Source organism: Heloderma suspectum, chromosome 11 (genome assembly GCF_057233095.1).
Source record: "Heloderma suspectum isolate Gila_16-S chromosome 11, 16-S_ref, whole genome shotgun sequence".
NCBI classification, from domain to species: Eukaryota; Metazoa; Chordata; class Lepidosauria; order Squamata; family Helodermatidae; genus Heloderma; species Heloderma suspectum.
The window spans coordinates 24,454,777-24,482,045 of NC_139468.1; the positions used below are offsets into that span (position 1 = coordinate 24,454,777).

Sequence of the window (27,269 nt, forward strand, 5' to 3'; positions counted from 1 at the left end):
GCTCCCTGTGCATGATGCTTTGATTGCATGACTTTGTAAGTTCTCTCTCAATTACAACAGTCTTCCCCAATCTGGTGCCCTCCAGATGTTTTGGACTACAACTCCCATCAGCCCCAGCCAACATTGTCAGTGGTCAGGGGGTTGTAGTCCAAAATGTCTGGAGAGCACCAGGTTGGGGAATGCTAGCCTACAGCAATTCTAGCATAATGAAATGGTACTAGATTTTAAACATAAAAGTACTGTAAATCTTTCACTGATGTTTCTTGCATTCTGAAGAAGAGAGGACTATTCTTGGGTAAGATTTTACAGTAGAAAATGTGTTTTAAAATGATCAGAAAGTACTTGTTCAGACCATAGGTAACACCATAATCCACCATTTGATATACATTATACAGGTTGTTGAGGTCTACATAGTCATTGAGTTATTGTTGTTGTTTTTAAATCACTACCTATGCAGGGGTGGGAAAGTTTTCTGCACATGTTGCTGCAAAGTCTTATAAAGCCATCTCTTCAGACATGTCTACTGCTGTTGGCTAGTAGTAGTGCTTTTTACTTATTAAAAATTTTAGGCTGTCCTTCATCTAAAGTGGAGTCCAGAGCAGTGTAGAGGCATAAAGATTCAAAATTACAAGTACGATACCATAAAAACAAAATTAACCATCATAACAATAATCTGAGAGGCAGCAAACCATAAAATCATACAACCAGCAGAAGGTGTGCAATCAATTAAAATGTCTGGGCAAATAAATTATTATTATTATTATTTGGATTTTTTAGACATTTCCTCGAAAACAAAGACTCAAGACAACTTACAACAGAATTAAAACATGCAAAATTCAAAACAGCTAAAACAATCAACCACAAAATACAATTTATTTATTTTATTACATTTATATCCTGCCTTTTTCCATCATGGAACTCAAGGTGGCTACATGTGGTTCCTAGGTGGTCTCCCCTCCAAGCACTGAACAGACCCCAACCTGCTTAGCTTCAGCAAGGTGGCTGCTTCATGTGCCTTCAGACCATGCCCTTGGAAATACAACCACCTCACAAAACAAGTAAAACATCAGTGACAGCCATAAACAACTCGACTGATGCATTAAACAGCCCATCAGATGCCTGGGCATAGAGGCATAGAGGAATGGCTTAACCTGGTGCCAAAAAGATGACAGTGTTGGCGCCAGGCGAGCCTTGTTGTGGAGAGCAATCCATAAAGGGGGGGAGGGCAACACTGAAAAGGCCTTCTTCCTTGTTGCCATTCTCTGAGGCAAATCCTCCTCTACATCCTCTACTAAGCTTCCTGCTGAGATCAACTGGGAGACCAACCCAGTTTGCAGTCCAGCCATTATTATACCAGTAGCCAACCTTAACAAAACCTAAATCCTGGTTTTCTAAAATAAAACAATGGAAATTCCTTGATTCCTAGTTATTTATACCTGGAGCTTCCATCTGGGGAAGGAACGAGTCTCCAAACACCATACAGCACTTTAATTTTTCACCCTTGGCTTTTCTTTCTTTCTTTCTTTCTTTCTTTCTTTCTTTCTTTCTTTCTTTCTTTGTTTTCTACAACTGATTTTTTCCTCCCTCCAGATAACTAGTTTTTTTAGTTTGGAAGCATGTCACTTTGTTTAAAAAAAATAGTAGGCCAAGTTTATAGATGTCTGCTTCTATACCATTTTATTTATGGATCTGTCAAGCTGCAGGTTAAGCTCAGAGTTCATTTTTGAATTTGGCTTCCAATTAGCTGTCAGAGTTCCCCAATCAACAAGAATCTTTTGGCCAGCAAATGCGCCATGGCCTTTCATGAATAATGCAGCCCAGTTGTAAAGACGTTAAGAGAGCCAATGTGCAAGTTCCCAGGTATTTTTAAAAGGCCATCTTGCATGCACCTGGCCCTGTCCAAAACTGTCTTAATATTTTTGGGCTCCATAACCTCATTAAGAATTATATCGACGATCCATCATATATTACTTGAACTTACAGGGTCCAAAATCTAAGTTTTTGTATTTTAATAACAGTGGTCTCTTAATAAGGCCCAGACTGGAGTGAGTCACGCTTACTGCTTTATGCAAATTGTCAATGTCAAGAAAACATAGCAGGAAATTGGTGGGGGTGGGGATGAATGTGTGTATATCATCATTCCCCTTGGATTGGGGATCTAAAGGGAGGTACACTTTGACCTCCACCACTGGCCAGGGGATCAAGAGCCTCCAGAAGATTGCACCTCCTGCTTCCGAGGAAGAACATATGGCAAGGGGAAGACCAGCGTGGCCCCATCCTGCACTGTGTTTGCTTTATCTCCCCCTGCACCCCCCCATACACTTTCTACTAGAAAGGACTCTTACCTCCAATTGCCAGTTGCTCTGGTCCTTAAGAGCTGAAGGGAAGCGCACTCTGACCTCATCCATCGGCCAGAGGACTACGGCTGCTGAGTGGTGTGTATATGACCTGGTTTGCACATAATGACAACCATGAATATGGGTTGAGTACAGTTTGAGTATGGGTTGTCATTGAATCATGGGTTGTTGTTGAATTGTGGATTATTACTATGTATGAACCCTGCACTATGCTTTAACTATGGCTTGTTAACCAAGAACAACCCAGTTTGCAACCCAACAACAATGGGTTCTCTTCCAGGGCTTTACATTCAACGACAACCCATACTCAAGGCTGTTGTTTTGTGTTTTGTTTTGTTTACATTATTGCCTGTTGCTTGTAAGCCACCTTGAGAATAATTTGATTGAAAGACAGGGCATCAATCTTCTTAAATAATAAATAATAGTGAAAGTTTATATGTAAATACTGCCTCTAAATCTCTTGAAAAAGATCTGGTCTACACGCACCCTTACTCCCAAAGCAGGGAGTAAGGCCAGGCCCTGGACATGAGCTCTGAAATACCAATTTCCAGACATAAGGGGGCAATCTGTGCTTTTGAATTCAGCCCAAACCCAGTTGACTGTCCACCATGGTTCCTTGATCCAATAAAAATGCCCTCTTCAGTTACCATTTCATTAACAGTGCTGACTCTTTGTAATGATTTTAAGTTCACCCTATTCTCTCATTTATATAGCCAACACTCTCTGGGCGATTTACAAAAGTTGAAACATTAAAATACAGTATACGAAGTTTAAGAACCATTTACATAAAAAACATATGGACAATATATGCAAACATAACTAAAAACATCTTTGAATTAAAAACATTTTTTTTAAAATCCAACAGTAAAACACAACTTAAAACAACACTGCTTAAAACAGTATATAAAAGTCAGCAAAAGGAACAAGAGTTCTAAAAAGGGAAGGCCGGTTGGAATAATAGCATCTTTAATGCCTGCTTAAAAACCTTCAAGGAGGTCAGCGGGCGCATTTCAACTGGCAGGTTGTTCCACAATTGAGGAGTGGCAAAGGAAAAGGTCCTCTTGCGTGTGGCTGCCAATCTCACATTAGGCAGCCAGAGCAGATAGACCTCAAGGTACCTTAGGTGGCAGACTGGAATGTAGGGGAGAAGGTGCTCCCTAAGGCAGGGTAAAATTCATACACTTTTAGCCTACCATCATGGAACTCAAGGTGACATACATATGGGGTTCTCAGGTAGATGGCCACCCATCCAGACACTGACCAGACCCAGACCTGATTAGCTTCAGCGAGGTAGCTCTTTTACAGGCCTTCAGACCATGCCTGAGTCTGAACTTCTGTTAATATCGATTCTCTTTGTTAGAAACGACAGACTGATGACTCCTTGAAAGGTTAGGCGTTTTTCTGCTTGTACGATATGCCATTTCGCATATCGTTGAATGGTAAATCAGCGAGTGGGCCATCGAGGCGACACAGTAAGGATTTGTCAGGGGCGACTTGAAGATTCTGGAGTACAAAGTCCTTTTTTGTTGTGTGAGAAGAATGGCTTCAGCAGACAAGTTTTACGAAAGACGCACAGCAGTGGTGTGACGTGGCACTGCCTGGTGGAAGCTGACTCTCTCCAGGGAAAGTGCTTAATCATTTTATAGTCACAAAATCTTTCTTGATTCACTTGTAGACAAAAGGATCCTTTGTGTGTCTCCCTCTCTCATCTGTAGTCTTGCTTCTTACTGTCCTGGTAGCGAAATACAGTTAAGCAAGACCCAGGCTCTGTGTTGGCTGCAGAAATGCAAGTAACGTAAGGGCCCTTTTGAAGATGAGCCTTGCTGCATGGGAATCACTTTTCTGTAGGTGTTCCAGAAACTACTAGGATCAGGTTTAGATGTCCCAGATGCATGGATGTGGCCACAGAAACCCTCTCCAAATTGAGTATCTGTTTCATTATTGGGACCCACTCAATGGGCCCCTGCCCTTAAACCGGATCATTGGACCTAGGGCAGACATCAAGGGTAGGCATGGTTGGGCACCTGCTGAGGGGCCACACTCCAGCAGGGGCCCACTGACAAGAGCCCCCTGAACTTGCTCCTCCTCTTCATCACTGCAACCTGATTGTTCACCTGCCCCTTCCTCTGGCCCAGATGGTGGTGGTGGTGATGGTTAGGAGAACTCCAGCCCCTGCTTGCTGGCTCACTGGCTTTCTGCCTGTCAAGCAAACAGGTGATAGCAACGATGTGAAACAGGAGAAGAAGCAATAGCAACTGGTGACAATGGTGGTGAGAAGGTAGACTCACTGAAGGAGGGGGTTCATTGAGGGTGTCTTGCCAAAGGGCCCTCAAAAACCTGGAGCTGGCACTGAATTGACCTTAATGAGGGAGCCAGCCAGATCTCCTCCAGGAAGGTATTCCAGAGCTGCGGTGCCACCACCAAGAAGACCCTGCCATTCATGGTTGTCTGCTTCGTGGCCAGGGATGAAGGCACCTCAAGCAGGGCCTCCAAGGGAGACCCTTTCAAAAGATATAAGATCTTTGTTTGCTTTTTAATAATTATGTAAGGAAAATGAGAGTAGTTTGCACTATTTCTGTTGTTGTCAAAGGGCTCCATGTGTTATGTGGATATGCATCGATCCTTTTAAAACAGTTTCAGAAGTCTTCTAGAGCAGCATTGGAAGGAAGGCAGGGAGAAAGCAGCGTTGCACTTCTCATCCAGTAAGTTCCTGCAGTGCTTGTCACAAAACCATACACACAGCAAAGCTTCTGTGCTTTGTAGCACAATTGCCTTATGGAAAAAAGCCATCTTTTTCTTGAACAAACAGTATTGCAAAATTATATTAAAATGCCAGTTGTTTATATAGTCAGCACGCAGAAAGTGGGGTTAGTCCGTTGAGGTCTCCCGTTCATATATCAATGGCACTGAGGGAAAATATTTTAACCATGACAGGGCAGCAAGGTCACAGTGACACAGAATGGATCGCTTGCTACAACAGAACTTAAAGCTCCCAGTGCAGAAAGTAAGATTTATTGCAAGCTTTTGCCTTGAAAACAAGAGAGTAAGAACATATCCTTCTAAGTCTTGCTTCTTCCCTTCTTTTATTATCTTCCTCTCAAAGGAACGTCAAGCATCTTTTCTTGCAACCTTTTTGCAAGAGTTACTTGTGTGATGCCTTCCTTTCCTTTCCTTTCCTTTCCTTTCCTTTCCTTTCCTTTCCTTTCCTTTCCTTTCCTTTCCTTTCCTTTCCTTTCCCCATCTCAAGGTAGAGGAATTATAAGCAAATGTAACCCTGGCTCCTTGTTTGGTAGAATGCCACGAAGGCAGGTCAGTAAACACCCACGGCAAGCGGCTCTAACAGCAGCCGCGGCTTCGAGTAGCTCTATTTTTATAGCTTGGCAAAGGGGAAAGGAACATTTTTAAAAGAGGCAGGCAAAATACAGGGAAGTGTGGGGGTTGTGAGTATTTGTTTTTAATTTCAGCATTTATATGCTTCCTAGCTTAACAATGAGGGCTGGTTGTAAACTTGTGTCTGGACTGTACCACTCCCCGAGGGCTCATGTGATGGAATGCACCCCCCCCATCCCAACACACATCCCCGTGTGTAGAAAATTACCAGAAGTTCTTCTCCAGATGTTTTGTCCTCCAACTCCCATCTGCCCTAGCCATCATAGACAGTGGTAACTCCTTTATGTAACTCCTTTGCATGTAACTCCATTGCTGAGGGAACTGCACTGGCTGCCTATCCGCTATAGGGCCAGGTTTAATGTTTTAGTACTAGTGTACAAAGCCCTAAACAACTTGGGACCAGGATATCTGAGAGAGCGCCTTCTCCCTTACCTACCTGCTCGGTCACTGAGGTCATCGGAGGGCTTGCTCCTGGTGGTTCCACATGGACCTATGACCTGGTTAGAGTCCACCAGGAGAAGAGCCTTCAGTGCGGTGGCCCCCTTTTTTGGAACTCCCTGCCCCTGGAGGTCATTACCAACACTGTGTTGTTTCCAGTGCCTCCTGAAAACAGCATTGTTCCAGGAGGCATTCCTTAATTGACCACTCACAGTTTTTATTGGCATTCTGTTTTTTTAAAGCATAATTTTAATATGGTGTTTTAATCTTTTTTTATTCTCTAACTGTTGTATCTTTTGTGTTCACCACTCCAAAACCTGTTTTAGATATGGGGCGGTATATAAATATTGTAAATAAATAATAAAATAAATAAATAAATTATGGGAATTATAGGCCAAAACATCTGGAGGGCCATAACCTGCCTACCACTGTTCTAAATCTTCCTTTCTTCCTGACACATTAACTTTAATGCCAGGGACCTTCTTTTTTTCAGTATGGAGGTGTGTGCTATTGCATCAGCCCTCACTTGCTTTTGGCAGTGGCATAGCCCAGATGCTGGTTTACCACCTTGGTGAGCAATCAGGTGGCCACTTACACATCACTCCCAAAAGAAGAAATGCATCCTCCAAAAAGAGCGCAACACAGAAAGTGCATTTGCATACAATTTGCATATGCTAATTTATAGATATATGTGAAAATTTAAAAATAAGGACTAACTTCAGAGGAAATGCAACCCATCTTATCATAGTGGGGAAGAATGACTAGGTGACCCATGTGCCTGCTCAGTCAGCTGCCAAGGTGCTCGCTGTTGATGGGCAACTTCAACACCCCTGCTGCTCTCCTTTTGGATGGTTCTTTATCTTCAAACTGGACATAATGGATAACACTTCAAATAGAGTACATCTTCAAATAGAGGACTGTCCTCTAATAGCCCCTCAAATGGAGGACTGTCCTCTCTAAAAGAGGACACCTGGCCATTGAAATAGGCCTAAGCTCCTGTTGCCAAGACTGATCTGCTCATTGTTACTTAGTTAAATCTTATTCCATTTTTTGCTTTTTGTAACACTAACGGGGGGAGCAATCCTATGGCCGCTCATCAATGGCTAGACGGCCATAGGATATCTGGTTTCTCAGGTACTGACCTTGGAGCCCTTGCTCCAAGGTTGGTTCCTGGAGAACCGACCTTCCCACCCTTCCATGCTGCCTGCAGGGCAGGAGAAGCACAGAGGGATCAATCCCCTCTGTGCGTCTCCTGCCCCGCATTGGATAGGCGGCCGCCTCTGAGTTCAGAGGCGGCCGCCTATCCCCATAGGATTGCGCCCTAAATGTTTGTTTCTTCATTGAGGCTTTCAGTGTTGTCCAGGTAATCTCAGCCTCTCCTTGCTGGAAATAGCTGTACCTATTGGATTTGGCTGGCGCAGATGGGTGAGAATTTCATTTCAGTTCGTTTTTGATGAGAATCTAGCCAAATTTGCAAAGCCCTTCATACTCAGGAAAGAAAGAACTTGAGATTTTAAAAATTCGGATGTTAGAGAAAACGACACTGACAGGTTTCCCCGTTCCTACGAGCTGGTGGTGTTCTTATAGTTCTGACCTGCATCACTGAAGTGATCAGCCCGACCTGGCACCGCAACTCTCATCTGAGGTTTCTTGCCTGGAAGCATATTGTAATGCATTTTCAGCTCCTGGGTGGAGCAGAGTTGGCAACACGAGACATTACCGCAGCCCTGAGCTCTCAGGGTAATTGTAGCCTTCGTCTCCATAATAATAATCTGTCGTAAAGCCACTTCCAGCAATTTCTAAACTGTGTGCCCGGGCATACTAGTGAGTTGTGAGAGAACAGCTAGTGTGCTTGGGGGAGTAAGTAAATTAATTAAAGGCTCTCAGAGCGCTGGTTGTTATTTTTAATCCCTAGACAGCTTGGTGTCGAGGCTGTTAGAAAGACCACCTACACCTACAGGAAACTGCCCAGGCCTTACAATTGGCCTTGGAGGCCCTGTTCATGTGCCTGCTGATAAGATCCATCAGGTCAGTGGGCACAAGAGGTGGGGCCTTTTCAGTGGTGGTCCCATCATGGTGGCCCTCCCTTGCTCCCTTCCTTGGGAGGCACATTCAGCACTCTTGTTGACTGCTTTTAAACGGAGCTTTACACTCTGGTTGTTTGAATCTGCTTTTAACTGCTATTGACTGACTGCCGGTCAGTAGCTGAAGAATTTTAATGGTTGCTGCTATTCTATTGTTTTCTATTGGCTATTTTGTGTTTAATTTTTTATTTAATAATTCTTTTATTTTTGTAACTTTTCCTTAACTTTGTAAACCGCCTTAAGGGGGACCTCTGCCTGGATGGACAGCATATAAGTAAATATTTTCATGAACTGCTATTTTCCTACATTGAGGAGGAGGTTGGAAACTCAGTGGCCTACAATGCCTCTTCCATCTCCACTGTTCTCTGCCCTGGGGTTTCCTCTTGCTTTTCAGGAGGCTTGCTCAAAGCGAGTGCGACTCATGGAGAAACACGGAGAGTGGGGTGTGCCCCTGAGGGCATAGAACTCTCTCACCCTTTCCTGCTTTAAAAGCGAGCAATTTTGACCCTGCACATTTTTGGTTATCTTCATCTATAGAACAAGGACGAGAAACCTTTTCCTTCCCAAGGAATGTATTGTTTGTTCATTATATTTATATCCCACCTTTTCCTCCAAGGAGCCCAAGACTGCTTACATAGGCCTCCTCCTCTCAATTTTATCCTCACAACAACCCTGTGAGGTAGGTTAGGCCGAGAGTCAGTGACTGACCCAGAATCACCCAGTGAGCTTCATGGCCAAGTGGGGACTACAACCCAGATCTCCTGAGTCCCAGTCCAACACTGTAACCACTACACCACACTGTCTCTCTTTTGAGACCTGCTAGGTGCCTCATGCCAGCAGTGGGTGGGGTCAGAGCCAAAAGTGGGTGGATGAGTGGGATCAGGGCCACCCCACACTTTCTCTCTCCCCCACATACTTTCTCTCCCTCCACATCTTTCTCGCCTCTAAAAAAGCCTCCATTGGTGCCAATGCAGGCTTTTAAAATCCTAATTGCTGTGCAGGGGGATATTTGAAGAGGGGTCACAACACACAGGGAGGGGAGAGTTATCCCTTCTCTCCCCAATAGTAATCCCCCAGAAATCCCCCTTAGCATTTTTAGAAGTCTCCATTGGCATCAATAGAGGTTCCCCATAGAAATGTGTGTCTGTGCATGCACATGCATACACCCCCCCCCCCAACTTGGGAGCATTTTTGGCTCCCAAGAATAGCATTTCATCCTGCCCTTTTGGCTAAAGGGCAGGATAAAATGTTACAAAAAACTGTGTGTGCAATATAGCTAGATAAACAGTACATATTCTAACCATGACATTAAACATTCTAATCATTTTAAAACTCCATTTAACAACAACAGTAATAATAATAGTACCTAATTGGCCTTCCTTTCTATATAGGACAAAAGAACAAATGCAAAAGAATAAATGGATACAAATCTGACATCAGAAATGGCAACATTCAGAAACCAGGGGGAGATCTTTTCAGACTCCCAGGACACCCTGTTGCTGACCTTAGCAGTGGTCATTCTCAAACAAAGAACTTCAGCAGGGAGGCTCCAGTGTGAATTGCTGAATTAGAACTTATCAAGAAGTTTGATTCTATCCATGTAGGCTTGATTCAAGAGAATTCTTTCTGGCTGCACTCATTGAATGCTTTCTCTCAAATATATTTCTACATATTTGCATTTGGATCTCACCCTTCCTCTTAGGAGCTCAAGTTAGTGTGCATAGGGCAATGCTGTTTTGTTGCAACAACCTTGTACAGGTGGTTGGGCTGAGAGACTGTGATTGGCCCATGCTCATCTACAGTGCATGCCTATACATGTTTACTCTGAAGTAAGTCCTGTGGTTTTCAGTGGGACTTGCTCCCAAGTAAGTGCATGCTTTGTGGTTGGGCATGGATTGGAACTCCGAACTCCTTGGGCACACCCCAGCTTTTGATCATGTCACCACTCTGGATCCATGTTTACATGTGGGCTAAAGTGTTTATGAAGCTCTGCCTTTCACAAAAGAAACGGTATGCCTAGTTTTCCTTCTCGGTACCAAAAGAGAGCATTTTTGTTAGACGCTTCCAATTTAATTTGAATATGCGCTCATGTTTGGTTTCTTTATAGTTAACTTACAGAAAATGGGTCCCTCCCCCTGACAATTATGATCTTGAGAGCCAAGAAGAGTAGGGAGAATACAAGTGAAGTTAACAGGGAGCACGTGACTCCCCTGTCACAACAGCTTCCCTGGCTACCAGTCTGTTTCTGGATACAATTCAAATTGCTGGTTATAACCTATAAAGCCCTTAGGACAAGGCTACTGGGAAGACCACCTTCTCAAATACTAGCCTGCCTGGGTTTTAAGATTTTTAGGAGATGCCCTTCTCTTGGTATCTACGTCATCGGTGGCACGTTTGGCAGGGATGCAAGACAGGGCCTTCTCAGTGGCTGCTCCCTGGCTCTGGAACTCCTTGCCAAGGGAGGCTAAGCTAGCCCCCTCTCTGTTGTCAGCAGGTGAATATGTGTTTATTCAGGCAGGCCTTTGGCATATAAGCTGGTCTGTTGCAGGTTGCAATGGTGAAGAGGACAGGCAACTCTAGGGGGCTCTTGTCAGTGGCCCCTGCTGGGGTATGGACCCTCGGCAGGTGCCCAACCATGCCTACCCTTGATGCCAGGCCTGCTTGAGTGGTAGTGGTGGTGGCACATTTTATGGTTGGTGCTGTTTGTTTCTTTTATTGTTACGTTTTTACTTTTGCTTTAAAATGCAACTGTTTTTATGCCGGGTTTTAATTTAGATGTTGTTAATCTGGATTTTATTGGTAGCCGCCTTGAGCACCATTGATTTTGGCAGAAAGCTGGAAGAGATGAGAGCACATGCATTTCAAGTGACTCCTTGACACTAATGTAGTCTCATCGATTTCAAGGGGACTGCATCACTGATCAAGCCTGGATCACGTGCAGTTATTTTAACTGTGTGCAGTTGTCAGCCGACCTGTGGGAAGGAGAGACTGTGGAGGAGCTGGGCCAAAAGCAATCTGCCATTCAGGAGCCCTGCTGGGAAGCTGTGGTGCAAACCCCTGTCCGCCACCCGCAAAGTATCCAGAAGCTGAAGGTCTGGGGCTTGAAGGGAAGTGCTTGCCGCGGTGTGTTTGTAGATGGAGCTGGCCAAGGAAGGGGCTAAGGGATGATAAGGAGACATGGGGAGGGAGTGAAGACTCAGCTGGGCAGCTGAGACAGGCCTCTGGGTTGGCAGTGTGTGGAACAGGAACTCCCTTACATGGGAGGCTGCATTTAGGGTAGGTAGGCAGAGACATTGCTTCTGGTGGGGGAATGTTTCATGCAAGCAAAGGTGACCCCTCCTTCTGTTGTATACACCAGGGGTCCATAACCCATAGCCCATGGGCAACTTGTGCCCCCACCCTTAAAGCAGGGCCGGTGTCAAAGGTCGGCATGGTTGGGCACCTGCCGAGGGCCCACACCCCAGCCGGGGCCCACTGACAAGAGCCCCGTGGGCTTGCTCCTCCTCTTCACCATGGCAACCTGCTTGTTCCCCTGCCTCTCGCTCTGGCCCAGACAACGGTGGTGGTGAGAAGAAGGAGCATCAGATGCCCCTGCCTGCTGGCTCACTGGCTCTCCGCCTGTCAAGCAAGCAAGTGGGAGCAATGAGGAGAAAGGGGTGGGGAACCTGTGGCCTTCCAGATATTGTTGGTCTCCAACTCCCATCAGTCCCAGGCAGCATAGCCAGTAGTGAGGGATGATGGGAGTTGTAATCCAACAATGCCCAGAAGGCACCAGGTTCCCTGCCCCTGGCTAGGCCAGATTATTTGCCTGAACGTGGATCACAGACAAGAAGGAGGTATAGAACATGGTTAAAGTATTTGGAGAATCATATGTCCCAACCATTCTTACTTCCCAAGGACAGCCCCTGTTTTCTGCTGCTTGCTCTCCCAGTTAAAAGACTGCCCTCTGTTTTCTTTTTGAAGGGGAGGTGTGTTGTTGGGGACATCTCCTTAAAACAATGTTGGTCCACATGCTAGAGTACAAGCAACTGCTCCTTCCAGGTTCCTAGATCTTGAATATCTAAAAGAGAGGGGTGGTGGCAATGACCTTAACTCGACGGCACATGCATGTAGCCGTGTGCCCAGGGATGCACAATGCCAGAACTTCTTTCCTTTCCGATCTTGTGTCTTTAACTGCCTATCCAGGCAGCCAGTTCTGCTGAATATAGTTTGGGCTGCTGCTTTTTATCATGTAATAGAAAATATGAGCTCCGTTGTCGAAACTGAATGTTGTCTTATGGTTGATTTACCCAGGGCCGGCCCAAAACATTTTGCTGCCTGAGGCAAAGGACAAGAAGGTGTCCCCTCCCATTCCATTTCAAAAGCTGGCTGGACTGGCAGATGAGTCTGTCTTAACACTGATGATAAGAGAGCATCCTCTGCTGTACCTGAAGGCAGCAGGCTAAATTAGGAGGCGCAGAGCAGATCACATGGCACACAGGTCTTGCCTCCATTATCTTGCTGCCACCTCCCAGCATCTATCACCTGAGGCAACTCCTTCACTCCACCTAATGGTAGGGCTGGCCCTGGGTTTACTGAGGGCCAAACAAGATGTGACATTTGCCTTGTTGTTGTTTTTAAGCAGTAGGCAGAGCAAGCTGGAACCCAGCAGTCTGACTTATACCCTTGGTCCATCTAGCCCTGACTGGCAACAACTCTCCAGAGTTTCAGGCAGGAGTTTCTGCAGCCCTACATGGAGATGTTGGGGATTGAACCTGGGACCTTCTGCATGCTCTACCACTAAGATATGGCTCTTTCCCAGCAATGTCTCTGGACTTCTTTCACCTGCTGTGGTCCCAATTGGAATTGGAACAATGCTCCCCCCCCCCTTGTGCCCGCTGTTCACAATGGATGAAAGCTCCAATCAGGACTACAGCAGGGGCAAAGGGTTAAAGCCCCCCCCCCATGCCATGGTTCTCATCTCATCTCCCCCATGCCAACTTAAAAACAAAACTATGTAAGGGTTTTGCCTTTGCAAACCCTCCCCAGGCCATTTACACATCACCAAAAAAGAGGGCACAGCTTTGCGCAAAATGTGCATATGGTAATTTCTATGTATAGATGGTAATTTATAAATAATGACTGCAATTTAAATAGAAATACAATCCATCTTGCCATTGTAAGGACAAACTTGCTAGGCTCACACAACACGCTAACCCAAACTCGGTGGTTGAGTGTGGGTTGTTGTTGAACCGTGGGTTGGTTGTTGAACCATGGGTTAGTGTGTTGTCCAAATCCAGGACATTTTCTACAGGGTGGCTTGTTAACCATACAATGTGGCTTATTTTTCTCAGACAAGCCACCTTGAGAACCCATGGTTTGTTGTTGGATTGCTCAGAGTGGTTAACAAGCCAACCTGCGGAAAAATGTCCTGGATTCCAACAACATGCTAACTCATGGTTCAACACACAACCCACGGTTCAACAACAACCCACACTCAACCACTGTGGGTTAGCATTTTGTGTGAACCCAGCCAATGTGACCTGCATACCTGCTTCATCTGCTGTCCAGGTGTTCAAGGCTCCTGCTCTCCCAGTGGCTTAGGGTTTTCTCTTTAAAGCTGTCTTGGACTGGACAGCCCTGCAAATACACAATGCCTTCCAAGACAGGACTGTTCTCTCTAAAGTAGGAGACATGGCTACCCTCCACAGAAGCTGCGGGTGGACAGACTGTTGAAGAGTAAATGAAAACAAACAATACAGTAGGTAGAGAAAAACCTGGGGTGGGAATACTCCGGTAGTGATCCTTGGTGTTGCGTGTCCCAAGCCCACACAGGCATCCTGGTGTTTTTGTCTCTGAAATACTGAAAGACATGGAGAATAGGTCACTATCCTGTTCTTTAACACACAACATCTCTTTCCTATTATTCTGGTACATGTTCAGTGTGTACTTTCCTATTTCTAAAGGTGACCTTTGATTCTCCTAAGGTTGGTACTTTTCTTTTTGGTCCTCCATCCGTTTTTTCCAATACTGTGTGGGGCTTTTGTTCTGTGCGGATACCAAGGTGATTGTTTGTGTTTTCTGCCGCAGCTCTTCAGTGAAAAGATCAGTGGAGCCGAAGGAACAAAACTTGATGATGATTTTCAAGAGATGGAAAGGGTAAGACGAGTCTAAGTATGCCCGCCAAGCTCCTGATCATAAATTGAGCTCTCGTCAACCTCTCTCCCACACGCCTGAATTCAGAGTGGTGCGTTTCTAACAGGGCTGTATTACATGGTTCTTCTAAATATGTGGACCAGGTCCAGGAACAATTTATAGTATTAAGTATGTATTTTGCTCTTCGTATGTTGCTCTTCCCCCATGGAGCACAGGGTGCGGCATATACAGGTTGTTGCCATTTTACCTTCACAGCAATTCAGTGAGGTAGTTCTTTATTTGTATTTATTTGTAATACTTCTATACTGCTTAATATAATAAAATCCCTAAGCAGTTCACATATAAATATTAAAGTCACATTCAAATAGATTATTAAAAGCAGTTCCAATTACAATAATAGTACAGAGCAATACAAGGGGCAGTAAGATGGAGCGGCACGATTAATTACACTTAATTACAAGCTTGGGTGAACAAGTGCGTTTTCAGGAGGCATTTGAAACAGGCCTGTTAGGATAATTAGGATGAGAGATTGATCCAAGTGAGCTTAACCGCTAAGCGGGGATCTGAATCTAGTTTAGTGTCCAATGCTCTGTCCGCTCCATCATAACTAGGATTACGTGAGATCAGAGAGAAGCAAATATTGGTCCTCTAAAACAAAAGCCTACTGTTGGACGTCTGCTCGTACAACTAGGCATCCTTACCAGCTTTTCAGAGCTGGCTCTGCTGGAACACTTTCCCTGGAGGAATATGTTTGGCTCCCTTGCTGTTTTCTTTTAGGTGGGCCTTCAAAACTTCATTTTTAAAAAAATCAGTCGTCCTTTAGATAAGACAGATGGGCAGATTTAATGCAATACTGCTCTTTTTTAAATCTTTAAAATTTCTGATACTATTGACCGGGTTGGTCAATTTGCGCTGATATGTTTTACATGCTCTTTTAGTTTTTTTTCTAATCTCTTAAGTTCTAGTATTTTAGATATTGATGTCCCATTGTTGTTGTCTAAAATTTGTCTTTTGTGTGCTACCTTGGGAAAACATTTTGATTTGAAAGGTGAAATAGAAATCTGTAACGTATTTTATTTTTTATTATGTTTCTTTATTAGATTTCTATACCACCCAATAGATGAAGCTCAAATCAAATAAATGAATTTGAGCCAGCACACAGAAGTGTCCATCTTGCCATGATCTCATTTTGTCATTGTGTTGGCCCTGCAGTAGGCTCTGAACTCGTAATTTAGAGGTGCCAAGATATCGATAGATAGGGATGTACGAAAGTACTTACCTTTTGCGGATTATGTTTATGATTGGGGGGGAGGCGCTCCGTTCCTCAGCCCCCGGAATCCTGGCCGGCCGGCTGTGCTCCGCAGCAATTCTGCGGAGCCGCCGGCCGGCTCCACCAGCAGCCGGACATCCGGCCGCTGGCTAGCAGGGACGCAAATGGCAGTGGCTGTAGCCGCCATTGTTTGATTTGCGTTCCTTATTTTGGCACGTCTTAGTCTACGTAAACCTTTATGTAGACTAAGACGGCGAAAATAAAGGGAACGCAAATAGCATAGACGCTACGCTATTTGCGTTCCCCTTATTTTTGCCGTCTTAGTCTACGTAAATGTTTACGTAGACTAAGACGTGCCAAAATAAGGAACGCAAATGGTGGCGGCTGTGGCCGCCGCCATTTGTGTACGCACTTTTTTGGGGTTTTTTAAGTCAGCCATGATAGGCTACATAAATCTTTACATTACGTAAAACATTTACGTAGCCTATCACGATGTTTTTTTTAAAATCTAGCTGTGATAGGCTATGTAAATCTTTACGTAGCCTATCACGTTTTTGTTTGTTTGTTTTTTAACCTGGAAATGGTGGCGGTGGCAGCCGGTCGGAAGACCGGCCGCCGCAGCCGCCAAACTGCCGCCGGAGCTGCTGCTGGAGCCGCCGCCGCCAGGAAGATCCGCCCAAGGTAAGTCCTGTCCTGCGGGGGTGGTGGTGGGGGGGGTGGCGGGCCGTTCCGCCACTGATTTCGGGCGGAACGGATCCCACGGATCTTGGGGAGGCCAGCGCATTCGGCCTCCCCAAGATCCGTGGCGGAACTTTCGTACATCCCTAGTGATAGATCAGATCCAGGTTTACTGGTAAAGGAGTACTTTATTGAGTAACTTACAGCACACAGGCGTACCCAATGGTTGGATCAGACAGCTTCTCTGAACCACGAGCCATGGGGTACAATGGGTTTTATACAATACATGTTAGCAATAAGGCAGCATAACAACAGCAAGCGCCCCTAGCGTTCATTCCCAGCATAGACTAGAAGCGTTTGTTTCTCAGCGCAGCTATCCAAGATAAACAAACCTTGCTTCCCAGGCACATCTTGATATCAGCCTTCTGACTCATCTCAACATGCTCAGAGGCCTACTAGCATGGGAATTGCACCAATAATGAACTTAAGCAAGCATTATGGCTCTCTAGGCCCCTCTAACAGTATAAATTACTTGGCTACACTCCTGGGGCCAATATAGTAATCCCTGACCCAATGCCACTCATTTTTTTCATTTTACCTAGTTGGTCTCGTAACTTCGTACGTAACAGAACGTGTAGGCTTTTGTAACACATCTGTACGGATCAGAGTGATAGGCAATTTCAGCATTTGCATGAAAGACCTTGTTTTGTGTTTCTTGCAGAAAATTGATGTCACCCACAAAGCTGTGGCAGAACTTCTGTCAAAAGCCACTGAATATCTCCAACCTAATCCAGGTAAAAAAAAGATAACTCCAATAGTTTCTTCCAGATGTTTCTGCGAACCTAGCCATTGGATCTACAGTGCGTGGCCTTGGCTCCATTTCTGGGCAATGACACTGGGTTGGATCCAGATTTAGTCTTGCTTAGAGTAGACCTATTTAAATCAATGGGATTTACGTTAGCCATCCCTAACAAGTATTAATTTCAGTGGGTCTATTCTAAGCATGATCAAGTCTGGATCCAACCCATTGATTTGCTGACTCCCATTGCAGTTTTGGTAATGACTGTACCTCTCTTTAAGTCAGGGGTGTTGAACCTCTTTTAGTCCAGGGGCCAAAATCCATTTTGGAGAAGCTCTTGGGGGCCGCATTCCAGTGGTGGGTGGGCCAGAGGCAAAAGGGGTGGGGCCAAATACCAAAAATACTAGCCTAATTTAGCTTAAAGCTCTTACAGCCAGTTACTAAGCCTCAGGAGTGGCATTTCAACCTTTTAGACAGGGAGAAGAAGAGACCCGCAAGAGCTGAGAAACCACGTGGTTGGGGAAAACGGGGGGTCAGTGGAAGGGTGTGTGGCCATCTGGGGAACCTCTGAGGGCCAGATTTGACTGCTGTGCTCGCACCCTGCTTTAAGCCCTTGCATACTGATGGGACCTGGTTGCTGATGGGAGAAAAATGTAGGAACTAAATAAAAGCTTGGAGGCAGCTTCTTGAAATAACATCTAACATATGACTAGGGATGTACGGATTTGGTTAAATCCGTTCCGTTTGGGTTTCACAGATTCTCAGGCGTATTTCATTGTGTCATCCACTCATTGATGGAATCTGATTTTTTTTACGGATGTACGGCAGTTTCGTTCCAGTTGCACAACTACTCATCACCGCTAATGTGAATTAGCACATCTGCACACTTGCACTAGTGCAAATAAATAGGCCTCAAGCCCACAGAATCACAATGGGAAGCAATGAGAAAGGATCCAACAGCTGTGAAAATGTTCAGGGGAAATTAATCAATGATACCAGCTGTAGAGCATCTTTAGTTTTTCAACATATCCCAAACATCAGCCTTTCTTAAAGGAAAAAATGTTTCACAAATAAGGAAGGCAATGGGAACAGCTCACTCATTCAACAGTGAGATTTCTGTCTTGTAGGATTTTGAGTGGGGGAAACCATATGAAGATCACTGTGTTGAATGGGCAAGAAGATCCCAGAGCTTTCTTTATATGTGAAGCATTTTTTTTCCTTGAGAGAGACTGGCATTTGAAATTGTTTGGGAATGATTGGGGGGGCGGTACACAGCTGGTACTGGTGCAATTATGCACCCTCTTTTTGTGCAATAGCGAGACAGCCATGTGAAATTCAATGTTAGTTTTCAATGACCATCTTTCCATTCTATTGGCATTTTCCATGTAAGAGTGCATTTATCACAACCAACATCCATAGAATAATTAGAAATGTTATCTGTTGATAGGGATGGGTCAGTCTGTTTCCCTCTCATGTCAGTTTCACATGTATTCATTCATAAGTTTTACCCTGTCCTGTTTCCCTATTAATTTGAATTCTATGCCAAAAAAAGCTGAACACTGTGACTTTTGTAAATTATGCAGATTTAGTAACTTTGCATGACCTCCTATTTTTCACAGTCAGCCTCTCTACCTATACTATTTTGCGTAACAGATTCTGATTTTGCTTATCAGAAGCAAAATCAGTGGGGAAGAGCAGTTAGCTATGGGGCATGGAAGCCCATCTCCCCAACTTTTAGAAATCTTACTCAGGCACCCCTTGTCTGAGATTTTAGCAGCCATTTTTTCTACACATTCGGAGATGTCTTGTTTGCCATAAGGACTAGCAACATGTGTGTGTGTGTGTGTGTGTGTGTGTTGCTTCCAGCTACTAGGTAATACTCACAATTTGGTTTCAGTTTACATTATTTTCCTAGTGCACCACCTAAGATTGATCTCTGGCTTTGTTAATATAAGGCCTATCATGTTTCTCTTTACATCTTCTCTCTACCTTGTATTTCGCCCAAGGCAAGAGGCAAATCAGAGTTACAGCCAGCCTTTGTGTTTTCAGAAATGGAGATCAGCCATTGCTCCTCTTTCCCACAATGCATTGCTTGGTGTAATCTGATACCTGCAACACGTACCACTGAATAATTCATTCAGACTGCAAATCTCCATTTTGAGATGGGATCTATCTATACTGCAGACTTCATGGTCACAACCTAGACATATTTTTTGCACTTTGCTGTTTCTTCTCCATCCCCTGATTTTTGTACCACCTAGCCTGTTGAAGAGTTCTGGAGAACTCAGAACCTTGCGCATTAATGTGGAATTTTGGTTGGTCCTAATAAAGGTATTGCCCAACTGTGGATTTTGGATTTCTTTTCTCATGGACCAGCACAGCTATCATTGTTTGTTTTTCTTTATATGCACATATTAATGAAAGCAGAGGTGCTCAAGAAGCTGAATTTTGCACCCAGTACCACATTCTGCACTCCCACAGAATTGCTGCAATCACACAGCTTTGCTTACAACATTCATTGTAAGGTAGGGCATTATAGTTACCGCTGTTCTACAGTTCTGATGATAAAAGAACATATATTCTTATCTGAAAAGATGTTAGAGTATTCCTTTTATGTTAGTCTCTCTCTCTTTAAGCCTACAGAGCTAAGCTGGGCATGTTGAACACTGTGTCGAAGATTCGAGGTCAGGTTAAAGCCACAGGATATCCACAGACAGAAGGGCTCCTTGGGGACTGCATGCTCCGGTATGGGAGAGATCTCGGAGAGGAGTCTACCTTTGGTGAGCTCATGGAGCTACGTGATGACGTAATTTATACAGCCCATGCACATGGCACGACACGAGTTTCATAAATAAAATAAGATGGGTCCTTGCCCCAAGGTATTTACAGTGTAGGCGGTAACCTGGAGGAAATGCAAGGGTAATAAGGAATGAATGTGTGAGAATGCAATTTGCGCAAATGTAGGCTGCTGTATAAAATGCATAAGAACTGTGGGCTGCACTCAGACGATCTTCCAAGCCATAAACGAGGGCTGTCAAACCTCTCTCGGCATGAGGGCTGAAAGCCATTTCAGGGAAGCTCTTGGGGGCCATATTCCAGTGGTGGGTGGGGCCAAAGCAAAAGGAGTGGGGTCGAAATACCAAATACACCCACATATTTTACCTTAAGGCTTTTGCTGCCTGTAATTAAGCCTTGGGAGAGGTGTTTTGACCTTTTAGAATGGGGGGGGAAATATGCACAAGCTGGGAAACCACCATCAGTCGGGGAAGTGGGTGGGTCTTGCCAGATTCTGTGACAAGATGGTCCGTGGCAGTAGCCATATTTTTTTCCCCATATAATGGCTGCCTTTACATTAAAGAAAAGCCTGCAGCCCTCCCATTATGAAGCCTTTCCGCATTTACAGCGGGCTCTCAGACGGCAACCATGTGATTGCTGAGAGGGAAGCTTTTAACTTTCAAGGTTCCATAGAACTCAATGAAACAGTGCCATCTAGTGGCTGTTTTAATTGCATCACATTCCAACTTTTAAAAGACAGTTCATTCGTTCTGGATCTTTTTGAGATAGAATAACCAGGAAATACCTCTGGATTCCCTGGAGGTTGACGATGCCATGAAAAGGACCTGCAAACTTTTGTGAGTGAGCAATCTCAATAGCAGGATAAAAGCTCCGTGTGAAGGAGCCCAGTGTCCCTGGGCAGGGGAGCGCATCATCACATCTTTTCATTCCCGGGGTATTTGTGGCCTCAGTTGCAATGTGCGTGGCAGGAGCCATACTTTCGCACTACTCCAGACAGCTAGTATCCATTAAAAAAAAAAATGGCGTGTGTGTGTGGAAAGGTTCGAAGCCCTCAGACCACTTCGTATGTACCTTAAAAAAATCTGTATATGTGTGGTTCTTTTTTCCAGCGCAGATTTTTCGTACAAAAAAAAAAAAAAAACCCATTAGATTTTTCATGAAAAATCTGCACAGAAATGGGATGCAATGAATGTACCAGTTATGAAATGAGACAGGAACATGAACTGGATGAAGACTGTTCCGCCCACCCCTACTCAGGGGTGCCTTTTAATTGCATAACTGTTTTCCTGCAGACGAGTGTATCCTGACCCAGTTTGGGAACAGCTGTTCTGTGATATAGGACTCGAGTAAGCACTAATGGAAGCTAAGCTCAAATGGGTTGCTTTGGGGCAGCAGTGATTGGCATATGATTTAATACAACTTTCCACAGCCTGGGGTCCTCCAGATGTGATGGACTACAACTCTCATAATCCCCCAGCCAGCTATGCTGTAGTCTAACACATCTGGAGGGCCCGAAGTTAGGGAAAGCTGGTTTAAGAAGTGTTCCATTACAGTCCTTTTAATATCCCTGTAAGATGCTGGGCTTTAACTTTCTTTGCGGTGTGCATCCCCCTTGGGTTGTGAGCTGGCCATGCCTAAATTATGCAGGCTGGAGAGGTACTTTGGGGCAGGGCAGGGAGAATAGCAGGACAAATGGAAAGCTGTCCATAATTCTGAGAATGGAGAGTGAAAATGGAACCTGAGCATTTAATTCCTAGGTTGTTTGGATAGTTTGCTCTTTGTTAGTATCTTGTGTGATGCATAAGTATGGTTTCTTCCCCAACAAGGCACCGCGCTGATTGATGCAGGCGAGAGTATGAAGCAGATGGCCGAAGTGAAAGACTCTCTGGACATCAATGTGAAGCAAAACTTCATCGACCCTTTACAGCTGCTGCAAGACAAAGATTTAAGAGAGATTGGAGTGAGTTTATCTCCAGCTTGAATGTTTGCCTAGGGGTTCGGGGTGTTACCCCCTTGAGAAACGCCACAGGGTTTCTCAGACCACCTCCTCTTCTTTTTCTTCCAAGCATATCCATTTCAGCTGTGGTCCTATTTCTGTGGAGCAATGGGATTACCTTACCCCTTAGTCCCTAAAAAGAAATTATCTGTTCTTAGCAGCTAAATACCCCTCTTCTTCCTCCCCCCAATCCTTAGAGAAAATTTGCCACTAAAGGAGAGATAAAATAAGCGAGGAGAAACATGCCTGAGCTAGGAGCATTTGCTTGTTTTGTTACAGTCTCCTGTGTTCTCTGCCTCTTTCTCCAGGGCAACCTTCAGCAGTGCTCAGATTATGGGGGGAAAGGCAGGGATACCCGTAATGAAATCCACAAGTCCCATCCCCTGATTCTCTCAAGTTTTAAGTAAGGCATGACTTCCTTGTAAAAACAGTAGCTCAGTGGGGGCGGGGGCGTCTACCAAAAGGGTTAGGCTCCCTCTTGTAATTTGAGGACTGGTCTTCAGAATTTCTGACCATCAGTCAGCAATGAAATCTGTTGTTGGGGAGTTGAGCATGTGTCCCTTAGCTTACTTACCTGCAAGAGTTGTTTGTGAGGATAAAATGTGGAAAAGGTGTGCTGCCCCTGGGTTTCTTGGTGAACATGATTTTCTTTAGGGCTCAATCCTATGCATGTTTAGACAGAAAAATGTTCTTCAAGTCCCAGCATTCCCCAGGCAACATGGCTGTCTGGGGCATGCTGGGAGTTGTTGGTTTTTTTTCCTGTCTAAACATGCATAGGATTGCGCCCTTATTTACTTACTTACTTACTTACTTACTTACCGTAACCTTAAACCTCCCAACAACCGAAGTTCCCTGGGCGGTGTGCAATACATTACAAACATACACTACAAACAGTAAACCATTTTTTAAAAAACACTGCCAAATAAAACCAAGATAAAACCAGCAGCAAAGAATAAAAGCATTACAACATCATAAAACCAAATGAAAACCAGCAACAGAATAGAGTTACTAAAAGCACTAACAACAGTTCTTAAAATGCCTGGGCCTTTCTGGCATCAGAAGGACCACAAGGTAGGTGCCAGGCGAGCATCTCTGGGGGGAGGGATACAGATGGAATAATAAGTCTTTCATAAAATATTTGCTCAGGAAAATGAGAGTGACCCTCAGCTACTTGGTAGCCAAGCAGATATAAACAAAGGGAGGAAGGAACTGCAGGCATCTGTTGAGAGGGAGATGTTTCCTTTTGTCTTACCAGTCTTATAAATTCTTGAGAACAGAATTAGGGTCCATTTAGGGCCAAACTAGAAGAGATGGGGAAGATAGATTGGATAGCTTCCCTCCCTCCCTCCCTCCCTCCCTCCCTTCCTTCCAAGCAGCTGTGGGGGCTGCTACTTTTATCAGGAAAGTGGGAAAGGCAGGACTTCATGCCTGAGGAACTGGAAGTGAAATGCTCCGTGGAAATGTCATGGGGTCGCATTAATTTACAACTCTTCTCTCTTTTCTCCTCTCCTTCTCCACATTTTTGTATATCTGCCAAACAGCTGGCACAATTCCTTCCCCACTGAATTTCACTATTTTCTTAGCGTTTTTTTTAAAATCTATTTTTATTTGCAACTTTTTGAGCTTTGACAAAGACGTCAGGAGATCCAATTGTGGGTCTTTCACATTTCATTTGTTTTGACACTTTGATAGAGGGCGAGAGAGAGGTGCAGTAGCCAGAGTGTTTGGGTTCAAAGCTTTGCTCGGCTACAAAGCTCACTGAACGATCTTTTCTCTTGGCCTAGCCTATGTCACAGGGTGGTTGTGAGACTAAGGATGCAATCTTATGCATGCTTAGACAGAAAAAAAATCCTACAACTCCCAGCGTTCCGCAGCCAGCCATGGCGGAAGGGAGGTGCCATAATGTATTAAACAGTATTAGGTATTAAATAATACAGTATAGTGTATTAAATGTATTATGGCGGAAGGGAGGTGCCATAATGTATTAAACAGCTATTTATGCTTCTTAAAAAAAAATCAGCCCCTTCAACAGAATGTGACCATCTGGTTAAATATCTTTTAGCCACAAGATGATTTGGCAAGGAGAAAGTTTTGCGCAGTTGGTATGTTTGGGTTTTAAGATAATTGGGGAGGCCCTTTTCTCAGTACCACCGCCATCAGAGGTGCGTTTCGTGGGAACATGAGAGACGGCTTCCTTGTTGGTTCCTCCCAGGCTTTGGAACTCCCTACCGAGGGAGGCTAGGTTGTTTCTCTCCCTCTGCTGTCCTTTTTATTTAAAGGCCTTTTTATTCAAGCAGGCCTAGGTCATGTAAGGTGGTCTGTTGGATTGTGTGCTGTTTTTATTCCTTTTTTGTTTTGTTTTTTCAAACTATGTTTTTAATGTATGAGTGTTTGAATTATGTTTTTATTTTAATTGTTGGCTGTTGTTGTTAGCTGCCTGAAGTGCCATTTCCTGGTAGAAAGGCAGTGTAACTACATTTATTTCTTACATTTACATCCTGTCCTTTCCTGCCTCACCCGAAGGCATTCAGGGTGGTCTGCATGGGAATTATCCCATTATTTTATCCTCATGACAACCCTATGAGGTAGGTTAGGGCTGATACACTGTTACTAGCTCAAGGTAGCTTCATCGTCCCACAGAGATTCGAACTCAGGTCTCCCTAGTCTGTCCATTTGCACCTAGGGATATTGGAGGAATCTGTCTGGGGTGTGTGAGCTGCCGACTCGATGCAGATTGAGTCAGGCCAGTTCATGGATTTTGGGTGTCCCCCGCTTTCTTCTTAAATTGACACTTAGGCAAATTGCAACCACAATTTGTGTGATTTGTGCAAAACTCAGCTGTAATTTGCACAAATTACAACTCTAATATGCTTAATTTACACCCACAATTTGCATATTAGAGATGCAATTTGTGCAAATATTGATTAAAGGGGGAAAACCCCTGAGAAGAGTTCCTGGATTTGGGGGGAAAGCCTGCGGGTCGGGTCACAAATGTAAGCCGAGCCGGGGGCTCCAGGGAAATCCAGTGAGCCTAAAAAGGGTTAGTTTTCCTCGCAATGGCCATCACTATTTGCACCATACTGGCTCTCTGGAAATGGTAGGTAATTTAGCAATGAAGGAGGTTAGCTAGAAGCCTGCTAAATGAACTGAGAGTACAAGAGAACAGGTTATTGGATGGATTAGAAATGTAACAAATAAATAAAATGGCCCGGTAGAGACATATTCTCAAACCATGGTTAGTTGCTTTTAACCCTGGTTAAGATTGTGAACAAAACTCTATTTTGTGTTTGTTAGTTCTGATAGTACTGTGCCTTTAATTTGTGATTCTGAGCTGCTGGAGGTGAGGGCATGTAGGGCCAAAAGTGGAGTATTAAAATGTTTTTAAAAAACACAGTGAAACCCTGGTTTATTTTGTCCTGTGGATCACCAACCCCAGGAGGGTGTGTGTATAGGGTAGCGTTCCCTAACCTGGTATCTTCCAGATGTTTTGGACTTCATCTTCCATCAGCCCCAGCCAGCATGGCCAATGGTCAGGAATTTTGGGAGTTGTAGTTCAAAATATCTGAAGGGCACCTGGTTTAGGAAGGCTGGTATAAGGAGACCCCAAGCAAGATCTGTTTGTTATCTTGAGGCTGGATAGGCAAAGAAATGGCTTTAACCATTACTTGTTCACTACAGATGTAATGCTTAACCCACTTCAGACCATGGTTTCACATCCTGTTTTGTTGCCTTTCCTTAACCATGGTATATATTCTATCTGAATACCTAAAACATGGTTAAGGAAAAATCAACCATGGTTAAGCATTATGCCTACATTGGGGTCTTTGAGTGTTAACTGTCACACTGTAGAATACTAATGGTGATAACGTTGGCAGAACCTGACTGGGAGCCAAGATATAAAGGAAAGCCATATTTTGGTAAGGATGTATGAGCATTTTGTTTCAGTTTGCAAATGGCTTGAAAATGCTCTGTTTGCAGCCCCCAACATGAACGCACGTTCTCTGAAAATGTTAGCAAATTCCCAAACTTCTGTTCACGAAATGCACACGTTAAGAAATGCGTGCTTTAAAAAATGTACACTTTCATACTTTAGTCAAAGCGGGGAAGAACGCAGTGTTGAACGATGTGCAGTTTCCCTGTTCAGATGAATTAAAAAAAAAAAAAAAAACAGCTTGCAAATGCGAACGGGAGTGAGCCAAATCAAACTTTGAAGTGATTTGAATTTTAGCTTGCTTGAACACCCCCAGTTCTCCTATCCCTATATTTTGGCAGAGATCTGTGTCTAATCTGTACAGTCTAATTTTTTTTACATTGAGCATAGCGTTCGGCATGTAAAGATTTATTGCTGAGCAATATTTGGAGTGTACACAGATGCTGTATTTTGTTTTTGTTTTTTGGCTGACATAATTCCACATAATTTCCCCTAGGTACATAAATCAATATAAATCACATCTTCGACCGCAACGTGCTTGCAAAGCCCTTTCCCTGTTCATTTGGGGCTTCTTGCAGTTTGATCTAATCATTGGTTTTCTTTGTTCCTGTTTTTAAACAGCACCATCTGAAGAAACTAGAAGGCCGGCGTTTAGATTACGATTACAAAAAGAAGCGTCTAGGGAAGATACCAGACGAGGAGGTTAAGCAAGCTGTGGAAAAGTTTGAAGAGTCCAAAGAGTTGGCAGAACGAAGCATGTTCAACTTTTTAGAGAATGATGTAAGCCCTTCCTGCTCCTTGAGGTCTTTGAGAGTGCAAGGGCTGTGTGTGTGTGTGTGTGTGTGTGTGTGTGTACTTACAGTCAGTGGAGGCTGGTGGCTCTGATGTCCATGGGGCAGTGAATCTGCTCCGCATTTCAGTCGGAACCAGTCAGAACTCTAAAGCAGCTGTCCGAGGTGCAGAGCACCTTAGACAGCTGACTGAAGTCCGGAGTGGGTTCACCGCCCCACTGACATCAGAGCCGCCTGCCTCCACTGAGTAAATGTAAGACGTTCCTTGCAGCAAGCGCATGGAACTGGGGATCCAGCAAACCCAACACAGACGGCCAGTGGAGACTGGTGGCTTCGATTTAAGTGGGGCCGTGAATCCACTCCAGGTTCAGTCAGAGCTCTAAAGGAGCTACCTCAGGTGTGGAAGCACCTTGGACAACTCCTTTAGAGTTCTAGCTGAAACCCAAGAGCTGATTCACTGCCCCACTGAAACAGGAGTCATCACCCTCCACTGCTTACATTACTTCCATACTGCTTTATATTTAAAAAAAAACACCCCTTAAGTGGTTAACATTCAAATATACATGTATAAAACAATATAAAAACAATATAAAATTAAAAAACT

The 27,269-nt window shown here is 44.3% G+C and overlaps 1 protein-coding gene across 5 annotated transcripts in view; it reads left to right on the forward strand.

Moving 5' to 3' along the window:
• The window catches only part of SH3GL3 (SH3 domain containing GRB2 like 3, endophilin A3), a 48,653-nt gene that overhangs the window by 8,818 nt on the left and 12,566 nt on the right, over positions 1 to 27,269 (forward strand). Inside the window, exons 2-7 of one of the 5 annotated variants that reach the window (XM_084817229.1) lie at positions 14,339 to 14,407; positions 17,074 to 17,146; positions 19,579 to 19,676; positions 19,788 to 19,931; positions 21,774 to 21,907; positions 26,496 to 26,654. In XM_084817229.1, coding sequence (XP_084673355.1) covers positions 19,808 to 19,931; positions 21,774 to 21,907; positions 26,496 to 26,654 — 417 coding nt within the window. In that variant the 5' untranslated portion in view covers positions 14,339 to 14,407; positions 17,074 to 17,146; positions 19,579 to 19,676; positions 19,788 to 19,807. Of the gene's footprint in view, positions 1 to 14,338; positions 14,496 to 17,073; positions 17,147 to 19,578; positions 19,677 to 19,787; positions 19,932 to 21,773; positions 21,908 to 26,495; positions 26,655 to 27,269 lie in introns of all 5 variants that reach the window. The other 4 variants (XM_084817228.1, XM_084817231.1, XM_084817227.1 and 1 more) reach the window with 4 other exon arrangements.